General features: G+C 40.6%; 3 protein-coding genes across 6 annotated transcripts; 1 reads left to right on the top strand and 2 right to left on the bottom strand.

Moving 5' to 3' along the window:
• Positions 1–1,026: 1,026 nt before the first annotated feature.
• mlh3 (mutL homolog 3 (E. coli)) lies at positions 1,027–6,768 on the bottom strand. Of its 3 annotated transcripts, XM_080293863.1 has the most exons (13): positions 5,204–6,768; positions 3,860–5,116; positions 3,672–3,773; positions 3,488–3,567; positions 3,251–3,355; positions 3,071–3,155; positions 2,913–2,981; positions 2,689–2,797; positions 1,870–2,029; positions 1,757–1,780; positions 1,561–1,639; positions 1,306–1,457; positions 1,027–1,202 (listed from the first exon to the last, which is right to left on the bottom strand). In XM_080293863.1, exons 1-13 carry the CDS (start codon positions 6,351–6,353, stop codon positions 1,131–1,133), a joined length of 3,444 nt encoding a protein of 1,147 aa, XP_080149989.1. In that variant the 5' UTR covers positions 6,354–6,768; the 3' UTR covers positions 1,027–1,130. The 3 variants fall into 3 exon arrangements, with proteins under 3 accessions (XP_080149989.1, XP_026007362.2, XP_026007363.2); XM_026151577.2 differs by having other exon boundaries at positions 3,860–6,768; XM_026151578.2 differs by lacking the exon at positions 3,672–3,773 and having other exon boundaries at positions 3,860–6,768.
• Positions 6,205–12,811, top strand: LOC113011811 (uncharacterized). 2 transcript variants are annotated; one of them, XM_026151581.2, is made up of 3 exons: positions 6,205–6,337; positions 10,039–11,289; positions 12,503–12,811. In XM_026151581.2, exon 2 carries the CDS (start codon positions 10,131–10,133, stop codon positions 11,271–11,273), a length of 1,143 nt encoding a protein of 380 aa, XP_026007366.1. In that variant the 5' UTR covers positions 6,205–6,337; positions 10,039–10,130; the 3' UTR covers positions 11,274–11,289; positions 12,503–12,811. The 2 variants fall into 2 exon arrangements, with proteins under 2 accessions (XP_026007366.1, XP_026007365.1); XM_026151580.2 differs by lacking the exon at positions 6,205–6,337 and adding an exon at positions 8,582–8,711.
• A 30-nt stretch (positions 12,812–12,841) lies between these two features.
• nek9 (NIMA related kinase 9) lies at positions 12,842–20,899 on the bottom strand. The gene is made up of 23 exons (XM_026151576.2): positions 20,453–20,899; positions 19,935–20,112; positions 19,782–19,837; positions 19,621–19,691; positions 19,424–19,529; positions 18,845–18,976; positions 18,645–18,755; positions 18,460–18,524; positions 18,331–18,381; positions 18,040–18,232; positions 17,814–17,958; positions 16,823–17,023; positions 16,607–16,653; positions 16,339–16,500; positions 16,114–16,222; positions 15,865–16,026; positions 15,575–15,742; positions 15,430–15,489; positions 15,149–15,339; positions 14,897–15,055; positions 14,697–14,801; positions 14,551–14,604; positions 12,842–14,451 (listed from the first exon to the last, which is right to left on the bottom strand). The coding sequence occupies exons 1-23, from the start codon at positions 20,636–20,638 to the stop codon at positions 14,272–14,274; spliced, it is 2,892 nt and encodes a 963-aa protein (XP_026007361.1). The 5' UTR covers positions 20,639–20,899; the 3' UTR covers positions 12,842–14,271.
• Between the last annotated feature and the right edge of the window lie 3,936 nt (positions 20,900–24,835).

The following is a 24,835-nucleotide window of genomic DNA, read 5'->3' as shown; positions in this document are numbered from 1 at the left end:
TCGATGCTGTGCGCCTACTGTACCCGACAGCGCTCTCGCTTCAAGTCTCTCTGCCGCCCAACTCTAGAACATGTCTGCAAGAATGTGCTGCTGCAAGGCGCGGAGGCCTGCAAAGACACCCAAAAGCTGCTATACATTTTAAGACAATTAAACATAGCTCTCCAATTATTATTAATTCACTTTGTACCCCTTTGCTCCAACTGGGAATTATTTAAATGGCACAGCCTACCAGAGTACGGTTACTGATTATGATCATCCCTTTATGACCACAGTGCACCATCTCCTGGTGGCTGATTCAAGCACGTTAATGCACCATGTCACAAAGCTTAAATCATATCAAACTGGTTTCTTGAACATGACACTCGTGTCCCCATACTCAAATGACCTGTGTAATGCTATCATATCACTATGGTCAACAATCTTGAATGTTTCCAGCACCTTGTTGAGTCTGCCAAAAAGAATTAATTATAAGAATTTCTTATAGTAATATCTATTATTTTAAATAAATCATATCTCAATGAGCTATCAGCAATTTTTTTGTGAAGTAACATAATAGGCAAAAAATGTTTGTGGGAACTGAAAACTCCCAGAATAAAGTTGTTAAACTGAACATGATGCGCATGTGGAAGCAAAGATGTGAAGGATTTTCATAGCACTGACATTTATAACATTATGAGCGCCACACGATAAAATCCAAACTACTACAGCTAACAAAACTTACTGTTACTCAAATCATGTTACATACGTTATACTTACAGTCCTTTTTATATGTGGCCAGAGAGGTTTGGATAGCTCCCCCCCCCCCTCAACATATAAAGTAATTAATTGAAAACAGCATTTTATATTTAGTTGGATTATCTTTGTCTAATATTAAAATTAGTTTGATGATCTGAAACATTAAGTGTGATAAATATGCAAAAAACTAAGTAGTGTGTAAGAGGGCAAACAGGCTTTCACAGTGCTGTATATATCTTACTATGACTTTCTGTTGCTTTAGATTACAAGAAAAAAGCTTGAGCCATAGAATTTGGGCAAAGAAACAGGAATATCTGAACCATTTAATAAGTTATGAATCTTTTTTTTTTCTTCTTAGAAACAAAACAACACATTTAAAAACAAAATACACACCCTTAAGCATTCCCATATAGCTTCCATGCTTTATACATTCTTCTCAACTTTCGGAGATTGGGTTTCTGGACTTCCTGCAAGGACAACAATACTTAGTCATCATCACAATATTGCACTGGACATTTCCTTGAATCTGACTTTTAGTCCAGAGTTCAAATGTGCAATGTGTTCTGGTACCGTGTGGTCTTTGTCCAAATGAAGGACGTCTACGAGGGGAACAATAGATGGACGGCCATGAGCACACTGGAAGGGCAGCTGGCAGGCAGACAAGGATGCCACCAAGCTGTGGCATTCATCTCTACTTAGGGTGTCGTTGAATTTGATGGCACCTGTTCAATGCAAGCATGTATAAAAATAACAAGCATAAAGATTTCAGGCTCAGAATCACAGAAAAAATATATTCAAGGCCTGAGAGAAGCTGATTGTCTTTACCGTGGCATGCCAGTGAGGCGAGCACTTTCAGAACAGTGAGAGGCAAAGTTCCTCTCACTCTACCTGTTGAGCGGAGTAGCTGGGGAATGAAAAAAGACCAAACCAAACCAAATATATTACTCCAAAGCAAATAGTACATACCATTGTGCATCACAGAACTTTAGTACATAGGAAAACAGAAAAAAAACTAGCTTACCTCAATCTGCTCTTGAAGATACTCCTGTCAGATAAAATTAAGCGGTACATATCAGAGAACAGCTTTGTAAAAGCCTCACTTAGCAAAAACAGTGAAACAGTAAACAGTTTTACCTCAGCAATTGGCTTTATAACAGATGGTCTTCCTCGCCTCAGCTCATTACTCTCTTTTTCCATAAAACACAATGGCACTTTCCCGACAAACACTTTTAGATCTGCTGCCCGTGAAAAATGAACTTCCAGGCCCAAACTCCTTAGATGTGGCTGACAGGACCTGTAGGAAAATACAAGAACAGTCTATGAGTACTAACTAAATAACATCTGAACACAAACTCTATGTACTACTGCTAGTCTACAAAGCTTAAGCATGTGGTGCAAAAAATACAATAAAGTAGTATACTTGACCATTTATTAAATTGTATCTCTAGGCACTTTGTTTTTCAGAATGACAATGACTCCAAACACACTGCCAATACAGTAAAAACATGCCTGGATAGAAAAAAAATATATGCTGGAACACTATCATTCATGGACCGGCCTCCCTAGAGGACTACAACATTACTGAAGCAGTGTGGGACCATCTTGACAGAGAACAGAACAAAAGGCAGCCAACATCCAAAGAACGTCCTTCAATAAGTCTGGAAAATCCTTCCTGAAGACTACTTAAAGAAAGAAAAGCTTGCTTAAAAGACTTCAGGCCATTCTTAAGGATAAAAGTGGTCACCAAATATTATCACAACTTTACAAACTCTGTTTTTGCCTCATATACTCCATTTCCATGAACATTTTCAATAAACAACTGCACCCATTTCCCATTTTCCTAACAAAATATGAAGAAATGAGGGGTGTTGGAAGATATTTACTATATGTATTCTGTCTTTGCAGGCTTTCCCTCTTTGCTTGTTGCCCAATACACCCAATAGATTTCCATACCTAAGCAGCCTTATCTCCTCTTCTGTTAGACTGATCCCAAGAGGTGGCAAAATGGTTGAAGTACACAGGCATCTCTCTCCTGGGACATCTGGGTCATCTGCATATGAATCTGTGACAGCACAAACAGCTATGACTGCAGAATTACAATAAGCACCTATTAACAGCATTATCAGTGTTTCAATAACAAAACTAAACTACTGTTCACTTCTTCTTCTTTTTTTTACCTGCAATTAAATTTTCAAGTCGCACTCTTTCATGTGCAGCATGTTGATCTACCAGCACCAACAGGTTTCCTGTTTTGTAATTGAAAATGTACAAATAAATAAATAAACATGTCTCAAGAAAACAATAAATGACAAAGATTTAATGTTTCTAACTTCACCTTTAGTTTCAGTGTGTTCCACCAGCTCGTCATCCTTAGTACTAATAAGGCACGCAAGAAACTTTTTATCCACCTGATGAATAACCTATAGGAGAATTGCATCACAGCTTTATGACAGCGTTTTACTGAAATTTGTAAAACTGCTAATAAAAAGTGGTAACAGCTGAGAGATTAATTTGCCTTCATGGAGTGAATCATGGACTTAGAGAAGCGGTATGGAAAAAGGACGTTGTGGATCTTTACGGCCAGTCCGTCAGCTTGTCCACTGGAAATATCCACACCGACCTGTGGAGGGATGATGTAGTATCAAAAACAAAACCACCGAAGTGAAATCTGACTTTGTGTTTTGCTATGAGCCAATCAGTTTGAGTCATTACTAAATCGAGTTAATACAAAGTAAAAATGTGTTTTCATTACCATTGGAGGGCGGACAAACACGGGATTATTCCATTTTGAGTACAATGAAAAAAGCGAGTTTGAGCTTTCACCAACATCACCTGTAAAGACGAGATAATAAAAGGCTGCAAATTATCAACTGCATTTTGTACATTATCTGAGGTCATGACCTTACAGCCTACACGCTTATAAATCTGTGAGGTACCTCTACAATCAGGCCCTGATCTAATCACCCTTTCTGGTCTGGATTTAGGCAGGAATGGCAACACTAGATCCACCTGAAATGGGTAACACCTGTATTCCATCCCTACATGGACATGACGGCATGCATTAAAACAGTAAACAAATTATCTGTATTAATGTGCATATGTGCAATTTTGTGTGCTAACTTACCCATTTCAGAAATGACACTAACTGCTATATTGGTGACATCAGACGTGCAGCGCACTTGAGTTTCCTCCATAGCTGGGTCCTCATATTTGCTGAGCCCGGTCACTCTGTTCACATAAACCGTCTTTCCGACAGATGCGTCGTACTGCTGGAGCCAGTCGCTCGATGTGATAGCCTCTTCATTCATAGCAAGTTCAGGGTTTAAAATGCAACCTGAGGCTGGCCTCATATTGAACTCAGGGTCACAGGGAATCTCATTGCTATCTTGGTTACCGTCAGTTCCAGTACTGACACAGATAGTATCCTTTGAGATGCTTCTGGAAAAATTCAATGATACCTCTGAATCATCTGTCCCATGTTGTTTCAAATGACGGAGTTTAGCTGCCAAAGATTTTTTACCTTGGTTCTGTGCTGATTCTGGTTTTATCTTAGTGAAAATAGAGAGAGTTGGCGGGCTTTGGAGACTGTTCTTTGCCTCATCTTTGTCCTGCATCTCATCTTCTTGTTGAACTTCCTGGAAAATTGATGTATTCAAAACAACGCGGTCTGTCTGAGGAGTGTCGTTCTTCAAATGAGCCTTGGGTAACTGTGATTCGAGTTCACCAGATTTAACACACGTTCGTCGAAACTTGTCAAGAGATCCAGACAATTTATGGCATGAAATTATCTTGGAAATCTTTGAGGGGACAACAGAGGAAGAGTCTCTGTATTGTTTCTGAGAAGATCTGCTTGTGTCTAGTGAGATTTTGCGTTTCGCAACAGAAGCTTTTTCTTCAGATTTTACTGTTAAACTTTCCTCCTGAAATACTGGCCTATTGTTTTGCAAAAGGTCCCAACTCTGCAGACGCTCTTGAATATATTGATCAGACAATCTGATCTTTCTCTTACTTACTAAAGTCTGTGCATGGCAGCTTGTATCCTGACAGTCAGGTACTATTCTCTCAGTGTAGCTTAAAGCAGGCTGGGCTTGTTGAATGAAGCTGTCATCTCCTTCTTTTAAAAGTAGCTCTCTTGAAATATGCAAAATATTAGAACCTTCCCCAGCTTCACTATATGCGGGCTCCACTTCTTTATTAATTTTATAAGATAAAGGTTCCACTGTAGCCAGATCAGACATCAGCTCATCGCTACATGCATTGTTTAAACATTTTTCACTGTGTACATTTTGCAACTCATTTGTACTTATCTTTTGCTGGCCTGGTTGTTCACTTTTATCCGATCTAGCCTCCAGGCAAACACCATCTTTAGAAACACTGTCACCTGTGTGATTACGATGAACAGATTCAGATGCCAGTCTCGTGCCAACGCTACAGTCCATTGTAGAAATAGTGGTAGCTGTTTGGCCACCTTTGTCACCGTTCTCTTCTGGTTCTGTTTTGCCAGTTCCAAACACTCTTGGAGATGCATAGTCCAAGTCGTCTTGAGTAATGACAGCCACCAAGTTATCCCTCCTCAGGAAAGCTTTCACTGCTTCTTCAACACAGAGCAAAATGCCATCCCAGTCTTTGAACTCTATTAGAGTTTTGGCAGGCTCGAGGGAAATGTCATACTCCGAGTAAGAGCATTTAATATTGATGATATACACTCCATACAGATCTTGGCTTCGCTTGTGCTTTGGACTTCTGATGACAGACTGCCCATCCGGACTGTCATTCTTCTGGTTCGAACTGGTCAGTCGGCGCAGGAGAACATTCAGCAGCTTGTGAATACGTGTTTTCAACAGCAGTCTTTCATTCACATACAGGAACTGTAAGCTGTTGTTGTAGTGGCCCTCTCTGCCAATGTAACCCATCACTTCAAACTGTTTGTATGTGTGGCTGATTTCTCCCAGCTTCTCTGCTCGCTCGAGATTATGTATCTGAACAAACCTGTGATAAGTGTTTCTTGCTTTGGGGAGCTGCACCATCATGGCTCCTGTGCAGTCATTCTTCAGGGTGAAGGAAACAGAGGGGTGCATCAGGGAAATAGCTTCCACTCTGTGCCTGATCCTCTCACCCTCCAGGACGGCATCAACCCTCTTCCTTCGGACAGGCATGTTGTGGAAGAAATTACAAATGATGACAGTTGTGCCCGCTGAGGGTCGAGCAGCCTCTGCTTCAAAGACCTCCAAGCCCTTCCCCTCCTTGAATATTTTAACGTGTGTTTTTACAGATGATCTGGTCCGGGAGGAGATTTCAACAAGTGTGGCTAAAGAAACTAAACTCGCCAAGGCTTCCCCTCTGAAACCATACCACCTGAGGTTGTCCAGGTCCGCCACAGAAGTGCATTTACTTGTGTGGTATCTATTCCCAACACAGGCCATGTCCTCGGCGCTCATCCCAGCACCGTTATCGATCACCTGAATTTTAAATGCCTCCATGTCCATTCGGACTCCCACACAGGTCGCCCCGGCATCGATGCTGTTTAAAATCAGCTCCTCCACACACTGCTGAAGCGAGGGGATAGCGACACCGGAGCGAAGCTTCCCCTGAACCTCTTTGGGTAAACACTTAATCATAATGGGAATTGAATTCAGTTCTCTTTGTATCTGTGGTCTATCACCTGTACCGGCGACCGCAAAGTAAGAAGTTAGTTAACCGTTGCTAAGTAGTTAATGCTAGCTAATTCCAAAGGGGACTTTTTGACATTTTGAAGTAAAACCTCTTTCATATTTCATTAAATATGATAAAATATTTAGCATAATAAAACCATGCCCTCAAATACCTCAGCTGTTGTGTACAGTCAACGTGAAACAAAAACACAGGCCAAAACCGCTTAAAACTGGCTAATATTATAATACTGCCACCTTCTGGTGTGGTTGAATTTACTGCTGCGTTCGCGTCGACTCGGAAACTTCTATGCGTATGACTTAATGACTTCAGCTATATACAATGCTAATATTAATGTCTACAGTTTGTCATAGTCACCCCTTTCGATTGCTTACACTTGCGTCTTTGTAGCTGGGAATTCGGAGCTTTACTGGAAAATTTCGATCACCGCGTTGACTTGAATGTGCCATGTTTACCAGACATCTTCTTTCGTAAGTTAGCCTGCTTTTACTGCATACCGCCACCTCCTGTACGGAGTGTGCTGTTCAATGTGCTTATACACCCAGTCAGTTTTCCTTTCTGCAGTTAAGAAGTCAACAAAACAATTTCAGTCACATCTCCCTCAGTTAGCTTGCCCACTGTATACCTCGATATGGATAAAACTCAAGCAAACTCAAGAGTGGCCAGGCCCGCAACATCATCCTAACATGTCTCGATACATCAAGTTACAGTGGAAAAACACATTTTATTAATAACTTTAAATGCCCCGTTTGTGGACAAGTGTGCCAGTAAGTCTGCACAGACACATCAGATACACCTGTGTTTTTCATACCAACATGAAGTCAAATTATTTGCTGACCTACCCACTTTATTGGCATGTGTGGCGTTTACCTGTTATCTTAAACCAGAAGACCCAACAATATCAGGGTGTTTGTCCTTGGAATAACTGAGCTTGTATCAGTATCTTGATAATTTAGCAAAATAGTTTATGTTACCTTATGCGTAAATAGTCTTTAAGAGCTTTTGATGAACCCTGAAAAGGTGTTATTATTACAGCTTTCTTTTGAAAACAGGCAAGCACACACATGTGCCTGTTTGCATGACCATGAGAACAAATATAATTTTGTTAAAGGCTTCTAAACAATAAAAAAAATTTGAACAATGTAGCCACCTCCGCTAACCACTTTAAATGCAGAGTATAGGTCCTTCACAACCAGGCATGTTAAAGCTGACTGAGTTGAATATTCCTTCACTGCTGTTATTGCAATAAAATCAGACAATGTGAGTCCCAATGAAGGAAGTTCCCATTTATTAATGTTGTTACATATTCCGTGAACATTTAGGAGATCAAACGAATGCAGTACACCTCTTCCTCCCATTCAGTTTAAATGTTAAATTCCAACCAGTAAAAACAAAAAAGACTAAATAAATAAAACATCTGCATAAGTTAATATTAAAGGCACAGTTATTTTACTACGTTGAAAGATGAATGTTCTAGGCTGTCAACTTCTTTCTCATTCTTGAACTCTGCCTTGGTTATTTGTGACTTGGGGCTCCCAGTGGATCTCAGCCATTCTTGCATTTCCTTCACCTTTTTGCGTGGGCCTTGTAGCTGCCCTTGCACTGTTCCTGCTGGTGTGTTTTGGACCCAGCCAACAAGGCCAAGTTTCTTCCCTTCTGCCTGAAAGAGAAAAAAAAAAGCAAAAGGGATTATTATTATTATTATTATTATTATTGAGATCGTGGAGGGCAAAAGAGATGTCATAATAGTAAGAAAATGGTAATCATAGGAATACAGGGACAATGTCAAACTCACCTGCGTGTATTTCCGAAAAAATACACCTTGCACTCTGCCAAAAATCTCATAATCCACTGAAATTAGGTCTTCATCGGCCATAACGGATCTTAAAAAAAAAAGAAAAAAAAGGCAGTCCTTTAATGCTTAAAGGTGATTTGTAATCACAGGTGACTGAAGCTATGCCAACATAAATAATACATAGCGCACCTAGCTTAGTATTACTGCTACTTTACTGCGCAAAAACTCGCTATCATTTAATTTACCTGAATTTTATCCAGAAGCCGTGAAACACCGACCCAGTTCCGAATTGCAGCAAATTCAAAACATACGAGACGCCACTTCTTCTTCCTCTTCTTCTTTGAGTTCCTAATTGCATTATCGCCACCTACTGGGCTGGAACAGAGGATTACAGGAAGTGGTGTTTGTTTACCGGACCAATCAGAAAACAACCGAGAAGCTTTGTATCTAGGCAACAAATGTAAACGCTGGAAGGACAGGATTTTTAAGGAAAATATACATCGGTATGCTGGTAAGTAGATAGCAGATTATATTTATGAGAGTTTTCTGAAACTGGATTCTATTTTTTATCTAATAAATGTTATTGCAGACAAAGACATGAACATATCGGTATTTTTTGAATTATTAGTCGAGCGCACATTTATGGTCTTTGTTGTTAAAAAGTTAACAAAACCTATCTTGTGCCGTTAAAAACACTTTAATAAAAATAAAGAAATAAACATGCTTGTCTCTTTCTGAAGCATTTGACCATCTCACCATGCGCCAAATTAAGCCTAAATATCTGTTGATAAACTGAACTGTAACACAGATATTTTTAAAGCAGTGCGTTAATTACCTTTGTACTTGAGTTTTTTTCCCCCTGCATTTATAGCCTGTTTTACAAGCATGGATTAAACCTAGTCCTAGACTAAAAGAAACATTTAATAAAGGTGATGGCAGAAACATTTCTTTAGAGCTGCTGAAATTTTGGGAGAGGCTGGCCGTCATCCCATTCTTCACTCGTTTAAGATTTCATTTGGTGAAAGGTCCAAGCTGCAGGCAGACCAGTTTGGCAGCTCGTGGATGCAGTACTGCTGTACTAGATGCAGTATGTGGTTTAGCATCATCTTTTGGAAATATGCAAGGCCTTCCTTCCAAAAGAACCACATGGAGAAGCATACATTGCTATAAAGCCTGTATGTACCTTTCAGGGTTGAGCATGGAGCCTTTTCAAATGTGCAAGCTGCCAATTGCATAGGCATAAATGTACCCCCACGCCCTCAGAGCTGAAAGCTTTTAAAATTTGGAATTGATAACAAGCGTAATGGTCTCTCTATTTTTTCCCCAGATTTCCCCCAAATTCTCTGCATCTTTTGATGATAATATGTACTGTATATGATATGATATTGAAAGGTTTCAAATGCAGACACAGTTTCTTTCCAGATTGGTGAACCTCTGCCCACCGCTACTTCTGAGAAAGCCTGCCTCTCTAAAATCTTTTTATACCCAGTGGTGTTACTGAGCTTTTGCAGATAAATCTAATGAACTAAAAAATGTTTTTCAAGAATTTCTTTTTTACTTACTTTTCCGACTTTTTGTTGCCTCATCCCAACTTTTTCAGAAATGCGAAAATATTTTTTTATGAAACAGTAAAACTGCTATTTGATAACATTATCTCAGTTCAAACATGTCATATGCTTTCTATGATCTGTTGTGACTAAAATGTGGGTTTATGAGATTTTCAGATAATTACTACATCCTGTTTTTAAATAAGCTTTTATACATCAACTTTTTTGGAATTGGGGCAGTGATATTGTACAAGCCTTACCCTTTCCCTTTTCTGCTTGCTTTTTGCACAGAAATTATACAATAAAAGGACCCCATATAGTGGATTCAGGTATCTTTGAATCTGTGGAACAACAGCTTATGATCTGTAACAACAGATGAAGTCATGAACACACATAGAAGAAGAGACACTCCTCAGGGGCACCACAACTTTGCAGGGGAAAGATGTGGCGTGCCTAATAGGAAAGCAGATGCAGTAAATCATCCATTTCCAAACAAGCCTGTGAGCCATAGAAGACCTAGCAGGCCTCAGGTTTCACTCGATTTGGATGATTTTGAAAACATCACAGTTTCTACTCAACCAGTAGCCCCTTTGTTACCCCAGGAGCATCATTCACATGACATCACAGAGACCACCGTAGCCTCACTGTCAGACAGACTGCCCAGTGAAGAGCTGCAGATGACCAAAGCAATCCATGCAAAACAGCTCATGCTGCAGGAGAAGCTCTTGAAAGTTGAATTAAAAATAAGACAAAAGCTCCAGAGGGCCAGCGCTGACTATGCTGGAGGTAATGAGAAAACGAGTAGGGAGGAGGGACACAACAGAGGACGAGCTCAGGTGCGAGAAGCTCAAACTAATACCAGAATGTCTGAGCTCCAGTTTAGAGAGCTAGCACGAGGCACAGATAAAGTGATGGAGGACAGAAGGTATGATGATTTTAAGCAAGTTAGGCTCAAACAAGATCAGAGGACTGAGGACAGAATGAGGACTACAAAGGAAGAACAGCAGGACGATTCAGAAACTATTCAGCCTAACAGGAAAGGAAATAAAGGCACTTATAAGGTCATATCCAGCAAACAAGAAGTGAGTGGAGAACTGAACAAATCAAGATGGCACAATGTGAAAGAGCATACCAGAGGAAAACGAGGAGATGGGACAGATTGTGGTACTGGTGGAGAAATAGAAAAAATAAAGTACAGTGATGTGCCTCAGGTGAATCTGCAGAAAACTCCTTATACAGGAAACCACAGAGGGGCAGGAGGAAATCAGCTCTGGGATTCGACTCTTCCATCTAGACCTTCACAATGGAGTGGACCACAACAGGGAGAGCTCGTGCTCATGGAGAGCACAGAAGTCAGCCTCCAGCTTTTTCCTTGCAAAGTCTGCAACAGAAAGTTTGCGAGTGAAAGATTAGAGAAGCACGTCCGAATATGTGAGAAGGTGAATTTTTCATGCCGGCAAGTCTTCAACTCGTACGCTAACAGGACCAAAGGATCCCAGATAGAGCAGTTCCTGAAAACACACTAGAAACAACAGTCCAGAGGTAAGACACTAACATGATCACTCACCGAACACTTTGTCAGCTACACTGCTCAGCTGCTCATTAATGCAAATATATGATCAGCCAGTCATGATGGCAGCAGCTCATGGGCAGGAAAACCTGTAGATGTTCAAACTGAGCATCAGATTTGGGAACGTGGGTGGTCTGAGTATTTTAGAAACTGCTGGTCTGCTGGGATATGCAATCTTTAAGGTTTACAGAGAATAGTGATAAAACCTGAGCGGCAGTTGTTGATGCTAAAGCTCAAGGAACAAGCCAGACTGCCTCAAGCTGACAGGAAGGTAACAGTTACTCAAAAATCTGCTTGTTACCACCAAGGTATGCAGAAGAGCCTCTGAAAACGATAAGCCTTGAGGCAGATGGGCTAAAGAAAACCACATCCTGTGCCACTCGTGTCTGCTAAGAACAGGAAACTGAGGCTACAAATTGCACAGTCACCGAAATTTGACAATAATTTATCTAAAAAAAAGAAAACATGCAAAATCAGTCAATTTATATTGTTACATTCACTTGGTAGGGTCAGGATTTTGCATCAACAAAAGGAAAAAAAATCTTGGCACACTTTGGGCCTCTTTGTACCAACTATCATTAAAATGGCACAGCCTGTCTGAATATTGTTGCTAACTGTGTCCATCCCTTTATGACTACAGTGTACCCGCATTTTCTGATGGCTATTTGCAGCAGGATAATGCACCATGTTCTGTGTGATGCTATCATGTTAACATGGACCAAATATGCTCCTAGCACCTTGTTAAATCCATGCAATGAAGACTTAAGGCAGTTCTGTTGGCAAAAAAGGGGGGTTCAACATGGTAGTAGTCAGGTATAACTAAGGTATAACGAAGTTTAAGTCGTTTTCTTTTTTCAGCTGCTCCCTTTAGGGGTCACCACAGCAGATTATCTGTCTCCATTTCACCCTATCTCTAGCATCTATAGCATCCTCTATCACACCAACCCTCTGCATGTCCTCCTTCACTCTATACATGAACATCCTCTGTGGTGTTCTTCTTTTCCCTTCTATTCAACATCCTTTTTTCAGTATATCCAATTTTCTTTCTGCACATGTCCAAACCATCTCAGTCTTTCTTCTCTAACTTTGTCTCCAAACTACTAAACCTAAGCTCTCCCCCTCGATATACTCATGACTTGTTATGAGTACTGGATTTTATTTTGAACTGTATTTGTTTTTGTCCAGGTTTTAAATAAAAAGAACAGATCACAAAACTGCCAGGGAAACCTAAGCAGTCTGCCTCAGGCTCGTCTCCAAGCTGGCACATCGCAGCCAAAACGGATCAAGAAATCCTCCCCTGACAGCGAGCCTGAGATCTGTGAGCGTCAGCACATCAAAAGTCACCTTGTTATGATGATGGTGTCACTTATTAGATCGGCCACTTTGGAGAATTTATTCATCTGCTGCCATTTCAATATTTCCCTCATTATTGTCTAATATAATTCATGTTCTTAAAGCAGAAATGTTGACATCAATAAATAGTAACACAATAAAGTGTGGTAACTGCTGACTGTACACTCAGAATGAAAGATAACAGTTTTATTTATGGCTTGTACACAAAGCATAGACAGTTTTTTTTGTTTGTTTTTTTTACAACCGTTGCATCCCAGCAGTATTTAGTAAACTATTTAAAGAAAAACAAAAGTAAACCGTATTTTTAAAAACTGAACACACAACAACAACAAAAAACAAAACAATTTAAGGCACAGCAGTCATATATGCACAAATTCAAGATTTAATAGCTTAAGGCACTCTGTAATGTATGATGTTTTTCCCCCAACATTAAAAAAAAAATACTCTGGAGTTACACAGTTGATATTTGAAGCATGTGAGCGCACACACACACACACACACACACACACACACACACACACACACACACACACGCGCACACACACACACACACACACACACACACACAGCTCATAACATGAGAATAAATGGATTCAACAGAGCTACAAAAAAAGAAAAATGAAATATAAACTTTTTTGTTTTCACAAATGACAAAATTGCAAACAAAAAATGAGGAAATTTCAAAAAGCATCAGAGACAAAACAGTTACAAAGAAAGAAAAATGTTATAGCTTCATGTTCAACTACAGAATAAATGTTTGAAAGACCACAATTGTTTTTACGCAAACTGTTCAAGTGTTCAGTGTCACAAAGAAAACAGGAAAACTAACTCGTATTTAAAAAAAAGAAAAAAAGAATCAGTAGTTTTTTTGCTTCACACAAGTGCTCTTAATACAACAATAAAACATGCAATTTAAGCTGTATGTATATGTTTGCATGAATTAATTCGAATAAGTTTGCAATCGCTAAAATGTGCGATAAATACCAAAAGAGGTTTAGAGGCTGAGTTCTGTTTAGCGCTTTCACCTTTTAGGAATATCAGAAGAAATGAAAATGTAAAAAGTGGAACAAAACATGATGTACATGTTATGTTTTTACTTTGGAAGAAGCTGCCAGCATACAGACTGACAACCCTTTGCATATACATACACTTTGGATACATTTGCATAAGCTAGCCTTACCTGGTATTTGATAAATACTAACTTCTGAGGCACTAAAGGACTGAAGCGTCACCAAAACGGAACAAAACCACCACCAAACGTGCAGACTTGCCGTCTGCTGCACGTGGCAGTGTAACACTATGACCAGATTGTCTCTCCCAGGCGTTAAGGTCTGATGCTTCTTGTTGAATCCAGCCAACATTTCCTGTCTGGAGGATCAGGCTGGCTTGCACTGAGCGTGTGCGATGCATCTTTACATTATTACACCTATGCAATAAAATGTAATCGTGAAACTTAGCACTGTGCTAACATCTGTCATGTAACCTCTGAGTGGAAATGAGGATGACGTCTCTGCTGCCCGTCCACCTCACGTTGCTCAACTCAGTATGTGCTAGGAGGGTTTGACATTTCACCCATGGCCAGGACATCTGCGCGTTAAGCCTCACACGCTGGCCCCAGCAGATCGGCCTCCGTGATTTGTGAGCCCGCCTCTTCTTCTTCCTCCATCCATGGGCGTACGAGCGGAGGGATGGTTTCCATTACTGTCGCATACTGCTCCCTGCAGCGCAGAACGATTGATGGCCGCCCAGAGCCTCTCATTCTCCAGCCGCTGCTCACTGATCTACAGGCAGCAGAGATGTGTGCTTGGTGTTATTTAAACACAACAATCAAAGTGAGCTCAGAGGTCACTGGATTTGAAACATAAACCAAAAACAATCACCTGTTTCTCAAGCATTTGGATTCTCATCTCTTGACGGGCGACTGTCTCTCGCAGCTGCAAAAAACCACAACAAAAGGGTTTACTGTCATCGAAGCACTGCGGTGAATGCCGCATTTACTCACGCTTCGGATTCTTGAGTATGTTACCTGTGTCAGCTCACTACTTGAATTGCAACACCCATAAGACTCTCCTTTTGCCAAGCCATCAGTCTCCTCCAGTCCGTTCACCTTATCACAGCTCATTCGTTTTGTCTGTAAAGCCAACACAGAGAATTTAAAGTGAATATAGCCACTTTATTAAGAGTGCTTAGTGGAAATCGTATATAAACAGCAGCTGATTGCTTTACCGGTAGGTCCTTCATGCTGCCGACTGCTGCTGCAGCTGCTTTAAGCTCTTTCAGTTCTTCATACGGTAAAGTAACACTCTTAGAGAAGGAAGAGAGCTGGCCTGGAGTGAGAGGCTCCGAGTTGTCTGGTATCGGGATGACCTCTGCATCTTCGAGCTCCTGTTGGAAGAGAACATCACAAAATTAAGATAAAAAAATAAATAAATAAAAATCAAGATTTCCTTATTTATTTGTGCTTCCACAGTAACAAACCTTTCTCAGCCACAGAGGGCAGGAGCTGTCCCCGGTCTGATTCGCCATCAACATCATTGGAGTTTCCAGGAAGCAATCCTCTGTATTAACCTCCATTGTACCCCCAAGACCCCTGTCGCGACACTCCGTCTCGGCACCAAGTTCGATGTCCAGATCCATGGACGTGGATGGAGATTCCTCATGGGCCAGCCCTGACACACACACGCACACACACACACACACGAATTAACTTTCAAGAAAACAAAATTAATCAGAACACAAATGTCAACAAACGTATTTACCCCTATCGGTCGACAGTCCACTGCTGTTTGAGCGGATGGTTTTTGAGTTGAGTACTTTTTCTACAAATTAGAAAAAACGGGCATTAATTAGCTGTTTTATGAAATAACTTCTGTTGGTGTCTGTGCAGCGATTTTCTAGACAGACCCATTATGATGATGGTGTGCCAACCATGGCAAGAAAGGTCTGGGACGTGGTGGAGGGAACCAAATATTGGCCTCGGCATGGCGGGGCAAACCTCAGAGCCGAATCCTTTATCAGCAGGCATCCCGAGTCTCCCATTTCCTGCGTTTCCCCAGGCAAAGATCTGATTGTCTGCAAGAAAAAAAATTATGTCATACTGTTCTGAGGAGGAAAAAAAACAAACAAACAAATACTTGATATAAATATCATAATAGTTAGCAATACATGAACCACAGTAGTGCACATGCTCTTACCCTCTGTGGCTGCAATGGTGAATCCATCTCCACAAGACACTTTGGTCACTATCTTCCCTCCAAACGGGCCAACAAGGACCTGGACACATTGGTGTTTCTTAAAGTCCTTCACGCCTAACTGCCCATACTTGTTGCAGCCAAAGGTGATCAGACGACCACGTTCTGCAAAGACAAAAATCATATGAACGAAACCTCTTTGACACAGTTATTTTTTAGAAGAGAAATGATAATAACTATTTTTTGTTGTACCATCAATGGCAGCTGTGTGTGTCTTCCCTGGAGCTATGGTCCGGATCTTGAAGTGAGACAGCTGCTTTACCAAGGTCAGTGTGGTGATGTACGGGATCCCCTGGTAACTCTGGATTGCCAAACATGAGAGAAAGAAAAAGAAAGAAAAAGGCATTTATAAGCACAGCTGCACAAAGCGGTGCGCAAGACTGTTATTATTATAGTACTTTAAATACAGCTAACTACCTCTCCGGGGTGGTTTTTGATTCCAGAGAATCCTTGAGTCAGCCCCAGCTTGTTGAAGTCATTGTTTCCACATGCCAAGACTTTGCCCATCTCGGTCAAAAAGAAAGTCCCATCACTGCTACACGACACTGATGAGATAGTTGCACCTTTAGGAATCTCCACCTGAAAACAAACAAACAAACAAACAAACAGCAGATGTAACATTAAATTCATTTGTATTTAACCAGCTCCTGAGAGGCCTCTGCCAAGACACTGAAGTAAGTCTTACTTGCATAGGAGAATTAAAATCATCCTCACACTCCAGGCCAAGACGTCCTGCCATGTGAAAAAAATAAATAAAAAGAGATTAAAGATGAGATGCAATCTTAAAATGCAGTACATTTAAGTGACACTTTTTCCACCTACTGGCTACAATTATGAAAGTCAAAGAAGGAAATCTGGTAGATGCTTACAAACATCAGCTAAAAACAGCAACCCTATGTACCATACTCTCCTACGCCCCACGAGTAGATGTCGCCATTCTGAGTCAGCACCACCACGTGGTTGTCTCCACAGGAAACCTGGCGCACCGGTCGCTCCTCAAAAAACTCCAGAAGAACTGGCTCCAGAATCTCCACGCCCAGCTCGCCCTCGATTCCAATGCAGCCATAATAGTCCGACCCGAACATGTACATCTGGTCTTCATCTGCAAAAGAGGCAGAGGAATTTTCGATGGCTTTACAGACCCTGTTTTCTTTTTTCAGCTTCATTTGTAGTGCTGTGCTGAACCTTTGCAGAGCCTACATTGTGGTGGGTAACACCACACGCTACATTTATACTCTATGTGCTGATGTGTCTGCATTTAACTGTTTAACAACACTAACTTTTACTGAAATGCATTAAAACAAAAGACTTCACAACATACTCCAGGCACTGTCCTTGTGCTAATTGATATACAGACACTGCAGTCTGCATTACTCAAGTGGCAACCCGGGTGGCAGGCTGAAAAACCAGGCCAACATGGAGGTGCAGTTTCTCAAACAGCCAGATATGGACATTACTCTTCGTTTTATTGCACAAAGGGATAAGAGTGTGATGGTAAAGTGGAAACTGCATGCAGGACAGAAACATCTTTGACTCTTTGCAAGCATCTTCACAGACAGCATGCTGAAGGAGTTTCTGTGTCCTCAAAATTAATCATAATTAAATAATGTACTGCATTACTTTTAAATAAAAGTAACAAGTAACGTGTAACACATTATTTATCTTGTGTAATGACCCCAACACTGCCAGCTGCAGGACAGCTTGTTTGCAGACTTCACAAACCAGTGAGTGACATTAAGGTACCTACATCACTGTGACATGTAGTTTTGGTAAACTGCATATCAGGATACAGCTTCAGTTAGGGTGCAGTGTTATATGGCTATGCTACAGCTACTGCAAACATTTACCACAGCACTATAAATCAGGCCTTAGCAGGAATCCTCTTCACTTACCAGTGACACAGGCAGTGAAGTCAGCCCCACATGCCACCTGTCGGATAGCCTTCCCTATCAGCTTCTCCACCTTCTTTGGTTGCCGATACGAGGCCTGGTCTCCGTGCCCTAGCTGGCCCACCATCTTAGCCCCGCCTTGTACATTCTGAGGGTGGAAAAAGTTCCCTGTAGTGCAGCAAAAACCAGATCAAATATGTCTTCCACAGAACGATGGATTAATACTTACAGCCCAGGTATACAGCTCCTTTTCCACTGACACAACCGCAAAGTGGTTCTCTCCTGCACACACATACTGGGCACTGCTGCCTGCTTTGAACGTGTCTAGTTTCTGAGGAGTGAACTTCCCTCCACCCCAGTAATACACATCCCTCGAGCGTTGAGTAACCACCGCGACAGGACTCTCGCTCACTGTGCTCAGCCTATTGCACAAGCACAACAAATCATTTAAATCATGTTGGAAAGATGTCGAGCCTGCTTCTATGATGGTGAACACACAGCTGAGGAATCATGAACTCACTTTGGTTTCTTCATGGCTGAATTTAGCAGGCAAACTCGCTCTTCAAGCTCCCTGTTAAACAGTGAAGCTGTCAATGAGTGGCAGATTTTTATTATAATGAGGCAATATGAGGATTCGAAGCGTTCTTACTGTCGGCAGGAGGAAATTAATGGCTGGCCGAGAATCTGCTCAGCGGTGGGCCTCTTTGCAGGATCCTGAAAGATCACAAGGGTTAGTGATATCAATCAGCTCTTTACTTAACCACAGTGTTATCTCTGGGGTCAGACGTTTGTTTTTAAACTCGAAACAACACTCTGATTGTTCTTCTCACTTACTTGATCGAGACACTCATGCACAAGTTTCACTATTGCAGATGAATAAATATCCGAGTTCAACTCCATAGTCCAGTTGCCCTGGACAATTTTCACACAGAGATTCAGAGGGTTCTGAAAAGAAAGAAAAACATTATGATAAACTCATTCTCGAGTCAAAAATCCAGAATTTACGCTCGCTACCAGAAAGCCTGAAAACCTACCGTAGCATCAAATGTCCTTGTAAGTGTTAGGAGTTCAAAAAGTACACAACCCATGGCCCAAATGTCGGATTTGAAGTTGTACTTTGCTCCCTGGCACAATTCAGGTGACATGTAATATGGAGTTCCCACACACTGGACATACAAAGGAAGGAAATGGTGCATTAAGATCATTAGTGAAACATGTTATCTCAACTTGATTCATAAACTATACCACCCTGGCATGTATCTGCAAAGCAAACTCTCAGTAAACACTTGCATTTAGTGCAGAGTCTCATTAGTAAACAGCAGCAAGGTGGCTAATGAATGCTAAACATATACACCTACTCGCTTCCATTTACAGTATGTGTGCTATTTTTGCTAAGATAATCTAAACTCAGCTATGCCTCAGCTACAAAGCAACAGAACAAGTTTATCTTTGGAATCTATGTTTAAGTAATCTATGTAAAACAGGCACAAATCTAAGAACCACACTCCCGCTACACCAAGTGTAAATAGAGTGAACGGATGATTAACAACTGTTGAGATTTCCTTAATCGTAGCCTCCAGTTTAGAGATGTCGGGGAGGGAGCCACAACTTACACTCTCCGCCATGGAAAATTCGGAGCCTAGCTTCTTTGCGAGGCCGTAGTCGCCCAGCTTAATAAGGTCAGTCTTTGTCAGGAAAATGTTGAGAGTTTTGATATCTCTGCCATTTACAAAAAGAGAGAAAAAAAAATATTGTTTCATCTGCGAAAATCATCTGCCGGATACATTCAGTCAGAGCACGAACATCCTACCTGTGTAAGATCCCAGCCTTGTGAATGTGGGCCACTGCTGAAGTAATCTGGTACAGGTACCATATGACCACCTGAAGAAAACATGTTCAAGATTCACATAGAACAGCAAAGAACATAACAATTTTGTTTAAAATAAACAGCCTGTCATAGTCCATTCATACCTTCTCGCTGAACAGTGTCCCCTTTTGCTGGACGATTTTATCATACAGATTTCCGCCTGCAATGACAGGACAATTTATCACCCGGTCACAGATGAGCAACACCCAAACTAACCTCAATCAGATCATCAGAGGTTAGCAGTTGCACTGGCTTACCATTGCAATACTCCAACTCAATGAGCAGAGTGTTTTTATCCATGAAATGGTTGAAGTAGGCTATGATGTTTTTGTGCTCCAGGATGGAGAGGATGCTTATTTCATTCATGACATCTCTGCGCTCCTTATCTGAAAGTGAGTTCAGGTCGACCTCCTTCCATACCACCAGAGAGTTATCCTATAGGGAAACAAACCAAATAAATAAGAGCCTCAATTAGAGAGGTCTCAAGATGTTATTAGAATAGCAGCTAATCTTGCAGATACATATTACAAAGGGACTAACAGGCAATGCATGAGAGAGTCATTCATCTTGTTTTCACCCAAGAATTTCTCAGAGCCACAGTGAGAAATACCAAGGATGTGCACAGAGGAGAACAGTGAGGCATTCAATTTTAATAGAAGACACTTGCAGGTCATAATATATTAGCAAGGCATTTCCTCACATAGCATTAGGTATGAAGAAAACCATGCCAATAAATCACGAGAACAAAATCAGGCTATGCTGATACCCTGCTTACCTCTGTCCTTCTGTACAGAGTCGCTTCACCAAACGCCCCCCTCCCCAGGATCCGGATAGGAATGTAATGCAACTTCTCCTCTTCGCCATTAAAATGGGCTAAAGCTGATCGCTCACTGACCACAGACCCGCTGCTCAAATCCGAGCTTATCGAGTCCAGATGTCTCTCATAGCCCTCCAGTGACATTTCTCTTTAGAAACTTGTTAGCCAATGGCAGTGATGGAAATAACCTGAACAGGCCCGACGACAACTCTTTCTGGAAGACTCCTAGAAAGCCGCACACGCGTCTAACATGCTACAGCTGTCGGCTAATGAAAAAAAAACCCGTCAAATTTCGGGTGAAGTCAGATTTCTCAAAGCTACTTATAGAATATAACGACTGTTATAGACAACGTAGCTAAACGCGTGCAACTACAGTAGTTGCACTAGTGTCAAGCACGACACAACAAAAATGAGAACGTTCAGTCAAATTTTCTGTGAATTTTCAAAATAAACGATCTAACTTCTGTCGTGTCGCTGTGCGTTTTATATTGAAGGTCACGACGCTTATTTCCGGGAACATTACTGGTGTGTTTTGTCAGTTAGCTTGACTTGGCTAATAAGTTAGCAAAACGAGATTACAGCCCGGCCGACAGAGTCAAATACTAAATTGCTGAGTACATGATACTCTGATAAAATAGTTTCGGGAGGTCTTCTTAAGAAATACAGAAGTTACGAGCGTTTAAAATGAGCTGACCTCGCACACACAAACAACAACAACACCGACAACTCGCCCATCCTTTCCTCGCGCTCAGACCCGGAAACTGTCAAGCGCGGTCTGTCTCTTGGTTGAAACATCAACACTTCTCGGCCTTCTCGAGTCTTGCATATGTATTACTATTTTTATTTATTCATTTTGACCCCTGTGCCTACAGTTGTAGCTACTATACACTAACACACGTACCATAAAATATGCATCAGGACAAGCAAGACATGTATACTAGTTTTGTTTTTGTTTTTTATGAAAAATTAAAAAGATTAATTTTTGTTGTCATAGCACAGATACTGTACGGCGAAATTTCAGAGTGCTACATCTGAAGACATGTTAAGACATGTAAAACACAATGAAACAGACAATATAGAAGCAACAACGTAATAAAACAGCTCAGATGGGGAGGCCATAAACAGCAATAAATTGACAAGATACTAAAGTCACATATATATCAAGTTATTGCACTGGGCAATTAAACTGAGTATTGCCGGTGTTAGAAACCTGCATTAATGTCCTTCCAACCAAGAAAAGAAGTGGTTTCCTGAGGTATTTGCTCTGCTTTTGATGCTTCTGCACCCTTTGCACTCTTTTCTTGTCAGCCACTGTATAGGCAGCCTACCACACAGTTATGACATATGTCAACACACTCTCAACTGTAGTGCAGTAAAAGGTCACCAGGAGTCTCTAATATTGATTAAAGGTGATACCATAAAAGGTGATTGACTGATTTTAATTATTGCATGTGTTGCTGGACTATCAGATTAATAAATTACTCTGACAGACTAATAATTTTATAGCTTTGTCAACTATCACTGTATTTTAAGGCAGCACATGCATTACAACAATCTGTTAAATCATCCTCTGGTTCTGGGAGTCTATGAGGCTTTTCTTTTTGTTTGAGTCAGCTTCAAGTGGGCATTAGTGGAACTGCACTTTTTAGCTCTTCCACGTTGGCTGTTTTTAAGGCCTGCAGGGGGAGCCAAAATAACATCCATGTGAATTGCAGGTCTCAGTATTTCTCAGCAGAACATTGCAGTGTTATGATATGATCAGCGTCTTCTTTCACTGTAGCTGTCCATTCTGTGGTTTTAATGTTATGTGGCTAATCAGTGTATACGTGAGCAGCATACAAGTCACTGCACAGTCCCAGATGCACTGTGCAATACAACAGAGAAAAAAGTGATTCTTCCTTGCCCCATAAGGGGTCACTTAGAGACTGTAATAGCAAAGTATGGGAGTCAGCATGAGTCAGTATGGCAAGAGAAAAGTACATTAAATTAGCCTGTCATTGGGAGGATATGGAAATATGTGACTTTAAGTAATAGCCTTCTTTTAACAGCTCTGACAAGGCTAAGTAGATAATTTTAAGTTGGTTTTAATTTTAATTCTGTTTAACTAGGTTTTTTGGGGGCGAATACTTACATAAACCAAAAAAGACCACGACACCCTGTAGGACGGATCGGGTTTACAAATATTTAAGCTAAAAGCACAAGGGTGTGAAGAATTTTGGACCAATATCATTATTTACATTAATGATTTGAAAATTAATTAATTTTGTTTGTGTCGTTATATAAGCCCTCTTTTGTACAAGGAAAAGGAACTTCATTAATACCATAGCACCTTTATTTATAATGTCAGTGCGCCCCAGGGTGGCTGTGGCTATAATGTAGCTGCCATCACCAGTGTGTGAATGTGTGTGTGAATGACTGGATGACTGGTTGTGTAAAGCGCTTTGGGGTCCTTAGTGGCTAGTAAAAGCGCTATACAAATACAGGCCATTTACCATAATGCACTTCAACATAAAACCTGGGTTCACAATATGCTGTGCATATACAAATAGCATAAACCATAATACTACTACTACTACTAATAATAATAATAATTATATAACAAAACAAAACAAATACTTATCAGTTTTAAAGTCTCTCAGCTCACCATTTTTAAATTCGTACATCCCGGGTATCTATAATATAAGTTCAGAGCATTCATCACTCATCCGTATGCCTATATGAGGCCACCGGGTGGCTTGTGAAGACGTAAAACAACTCCTTTGGGGAGGGGGGTTAAAGAGGAAGATACTCATGTTATATTGGGTATAATATACCTAGCTCTGTCAGTAATGTGTAAAACACTGTGTGCCAAATAAGTGGCTGAAGGGCGTCAGTTTCACATTCCTTCTTTGCAGGAGGCAAGGGAAGATTCATATGACATTTAAACGAAAGCATATTTTCAATAAAACACCCAAGTGGAAATAATATATGGGAATTGGAATATCTTGAAAGCATGACAGGACTTCAATAATGTTTAAATAATTTAGTGACTGAGTCACTCCTGTCTGTGTGTGAAGTTGTACTTTTATGATCCACAGATCAGATGGGCCACAATACTTTCAGATATACAAACCTGTAAGTGCATAGCAACCAAGACACGTTCGGTGTAGTTTTCAATATTTTGACCGCAAATTCAAAGTGACTTGAGGTTGTGACAACAGTGACTGCTGTTGTGATTTGGCACTATATAAATAAAACTGAACTGAATTGATTTTCTGTTATCAGGGATTCCAGTTTACGTTTAATGGACTGGCACAGACACAGAGCGTTAGTGATGAACAGGAATGCCAGAGAAGAAATGAGAACTGAGAAATTGGAACATTTTTATGTCCATTTTTTGCAGATTGATCATCAGGAGTGCTGAATGCTAATAACCCCTGTTGTTACTGCACTTGTTATTGTTTGACACCAGAAGTTTCATTTCCCTCTTTTTGGGTCAAATGTTAACTATATAAGTTGCTGAACATGCACTTAGAGAATTAAGATTATTTCAACATCTGTCAGAACCACTGCATAAAAAAGAAAGGAGTACATTTCGTACATGCACAGTATTAAGCTTTTTCACAGCTAGTAATAAAAAAATCTTTTCACTTGTGTAACATAAAAAAACATCCATATTGAAATTAGTCTTAATAAATTATGTAAGAGCACAGTATAATTTGCAATATTTGTTTGGTTATTCAATGGCTCAAAAATGTCTTTCCAAGTTTGTCCTGAACATATTCTAATATTTACGATGACTGCACAAATTGGCAGTAGGCATCCACATTCACTGGTTACTTTCTATCACTGGTCACTGGTACACCTGTTCAACTGCTTGTTAAAGCAAATACCTAATTAGCCAATCATACGGCCGCAGCTCAAGAGATTTAGCCAAGCAGACATGCTCAATATGACCTGCTGAAGCATCAAATGATGAAATAGGAAAAAAGAGAAGATTTCAGTGACTTTGGATGTGTTATGGTTGCTGGTGCATGACAGGCTGGTCTGAGTATCTTAGAAACCGCTGATTTACTGTGATTTTTCCACGCAACCATCTCTTGTATTTACAGAGAGTGGTGTAAAATGAGAAAATATCCAGTGAGTGGGGGTCCAGGCACACCCAATAAAGCCACTCTGAATTTTACACATGCGCTTGACATATAAGTTACACTGATTTGTGTATTTTGGTAATGAAAAAGTTCAAAACCACATCACTAATAAGTTATTGCAGTACAAGCTCAAATTAATTATGCAGTTCACAGTAGTTTAGTGGTTTTGCAGCAATTATGGTAACCAGTGGGACTGAGGGGGATGCTGAGA

The sequence above is a fragment of the Astatotilapia calliptera genome, chromosome 19 (assembly GCF_964374335.1).
Source record: "Astatotilapia calliptera chromosome 19, fAstCal68.1, whole genome shotgun sequence".
In the NCBI taxonomy this organism is placed as follows: Eukaryota; Metazoa; Chordata; class Actinopteri; order Cichliformes; family Cichlidae; genus Astatotilapia; species Astatotilapia calliptera.
This window is presented reverse-complemented; position numbering and strand designations above follow the sequence as displayed.

Coding starts and splice junctions, on each gene's coding strand:
- nek9 (XM_026151576.2), bottom strand. CDS start 20,638: ATGTCACTGGAGGGCTATGAGAGACATCTGGACTCGATAAGCTCGGAT. Junction 18,756..18,844: donor CAAGGACATTTGATGCTACG/GTAGGTTTTCAG, acceptor CTTTCTTTTCAG/AACCCTCTGAATCTCTGTGT. Junction 14,802..14,896: donor GCAGCATGAAGGACCTACCG/GTAAAGCAATCA, acceptor TTGGCTTTACAG/ACAAAACGAATGAGCTGTGA.
- LOC113011811 (XM_026151581.2), top strand. CDS start 10,131: ATGAACACACATAGAAGAAGAGACACTCCTCAGGGGCACCACAACTTT.
- mlh3 (XM_026151577.2), bottom strand. CDS start 6,353: ATGATTAAGTGTTTACCCAAAGAGGTTCAGGGGAAGCTTCGCTCCGGT. Junction 2,030..2,688: donor GAGGAGATAAGGCTGCTTAG/GTATGGAAATCT, acceptor ATTTTCCTACAG/GTCCTGTCAGCCACATCTAA. Junction 1,781..1,869: donor TTATAAAGCCAATTGCTGAG/GTAAAACTGTTT, acceptor TTTATCTGACAG/GAGTATCTTCAAGAGCAGAT.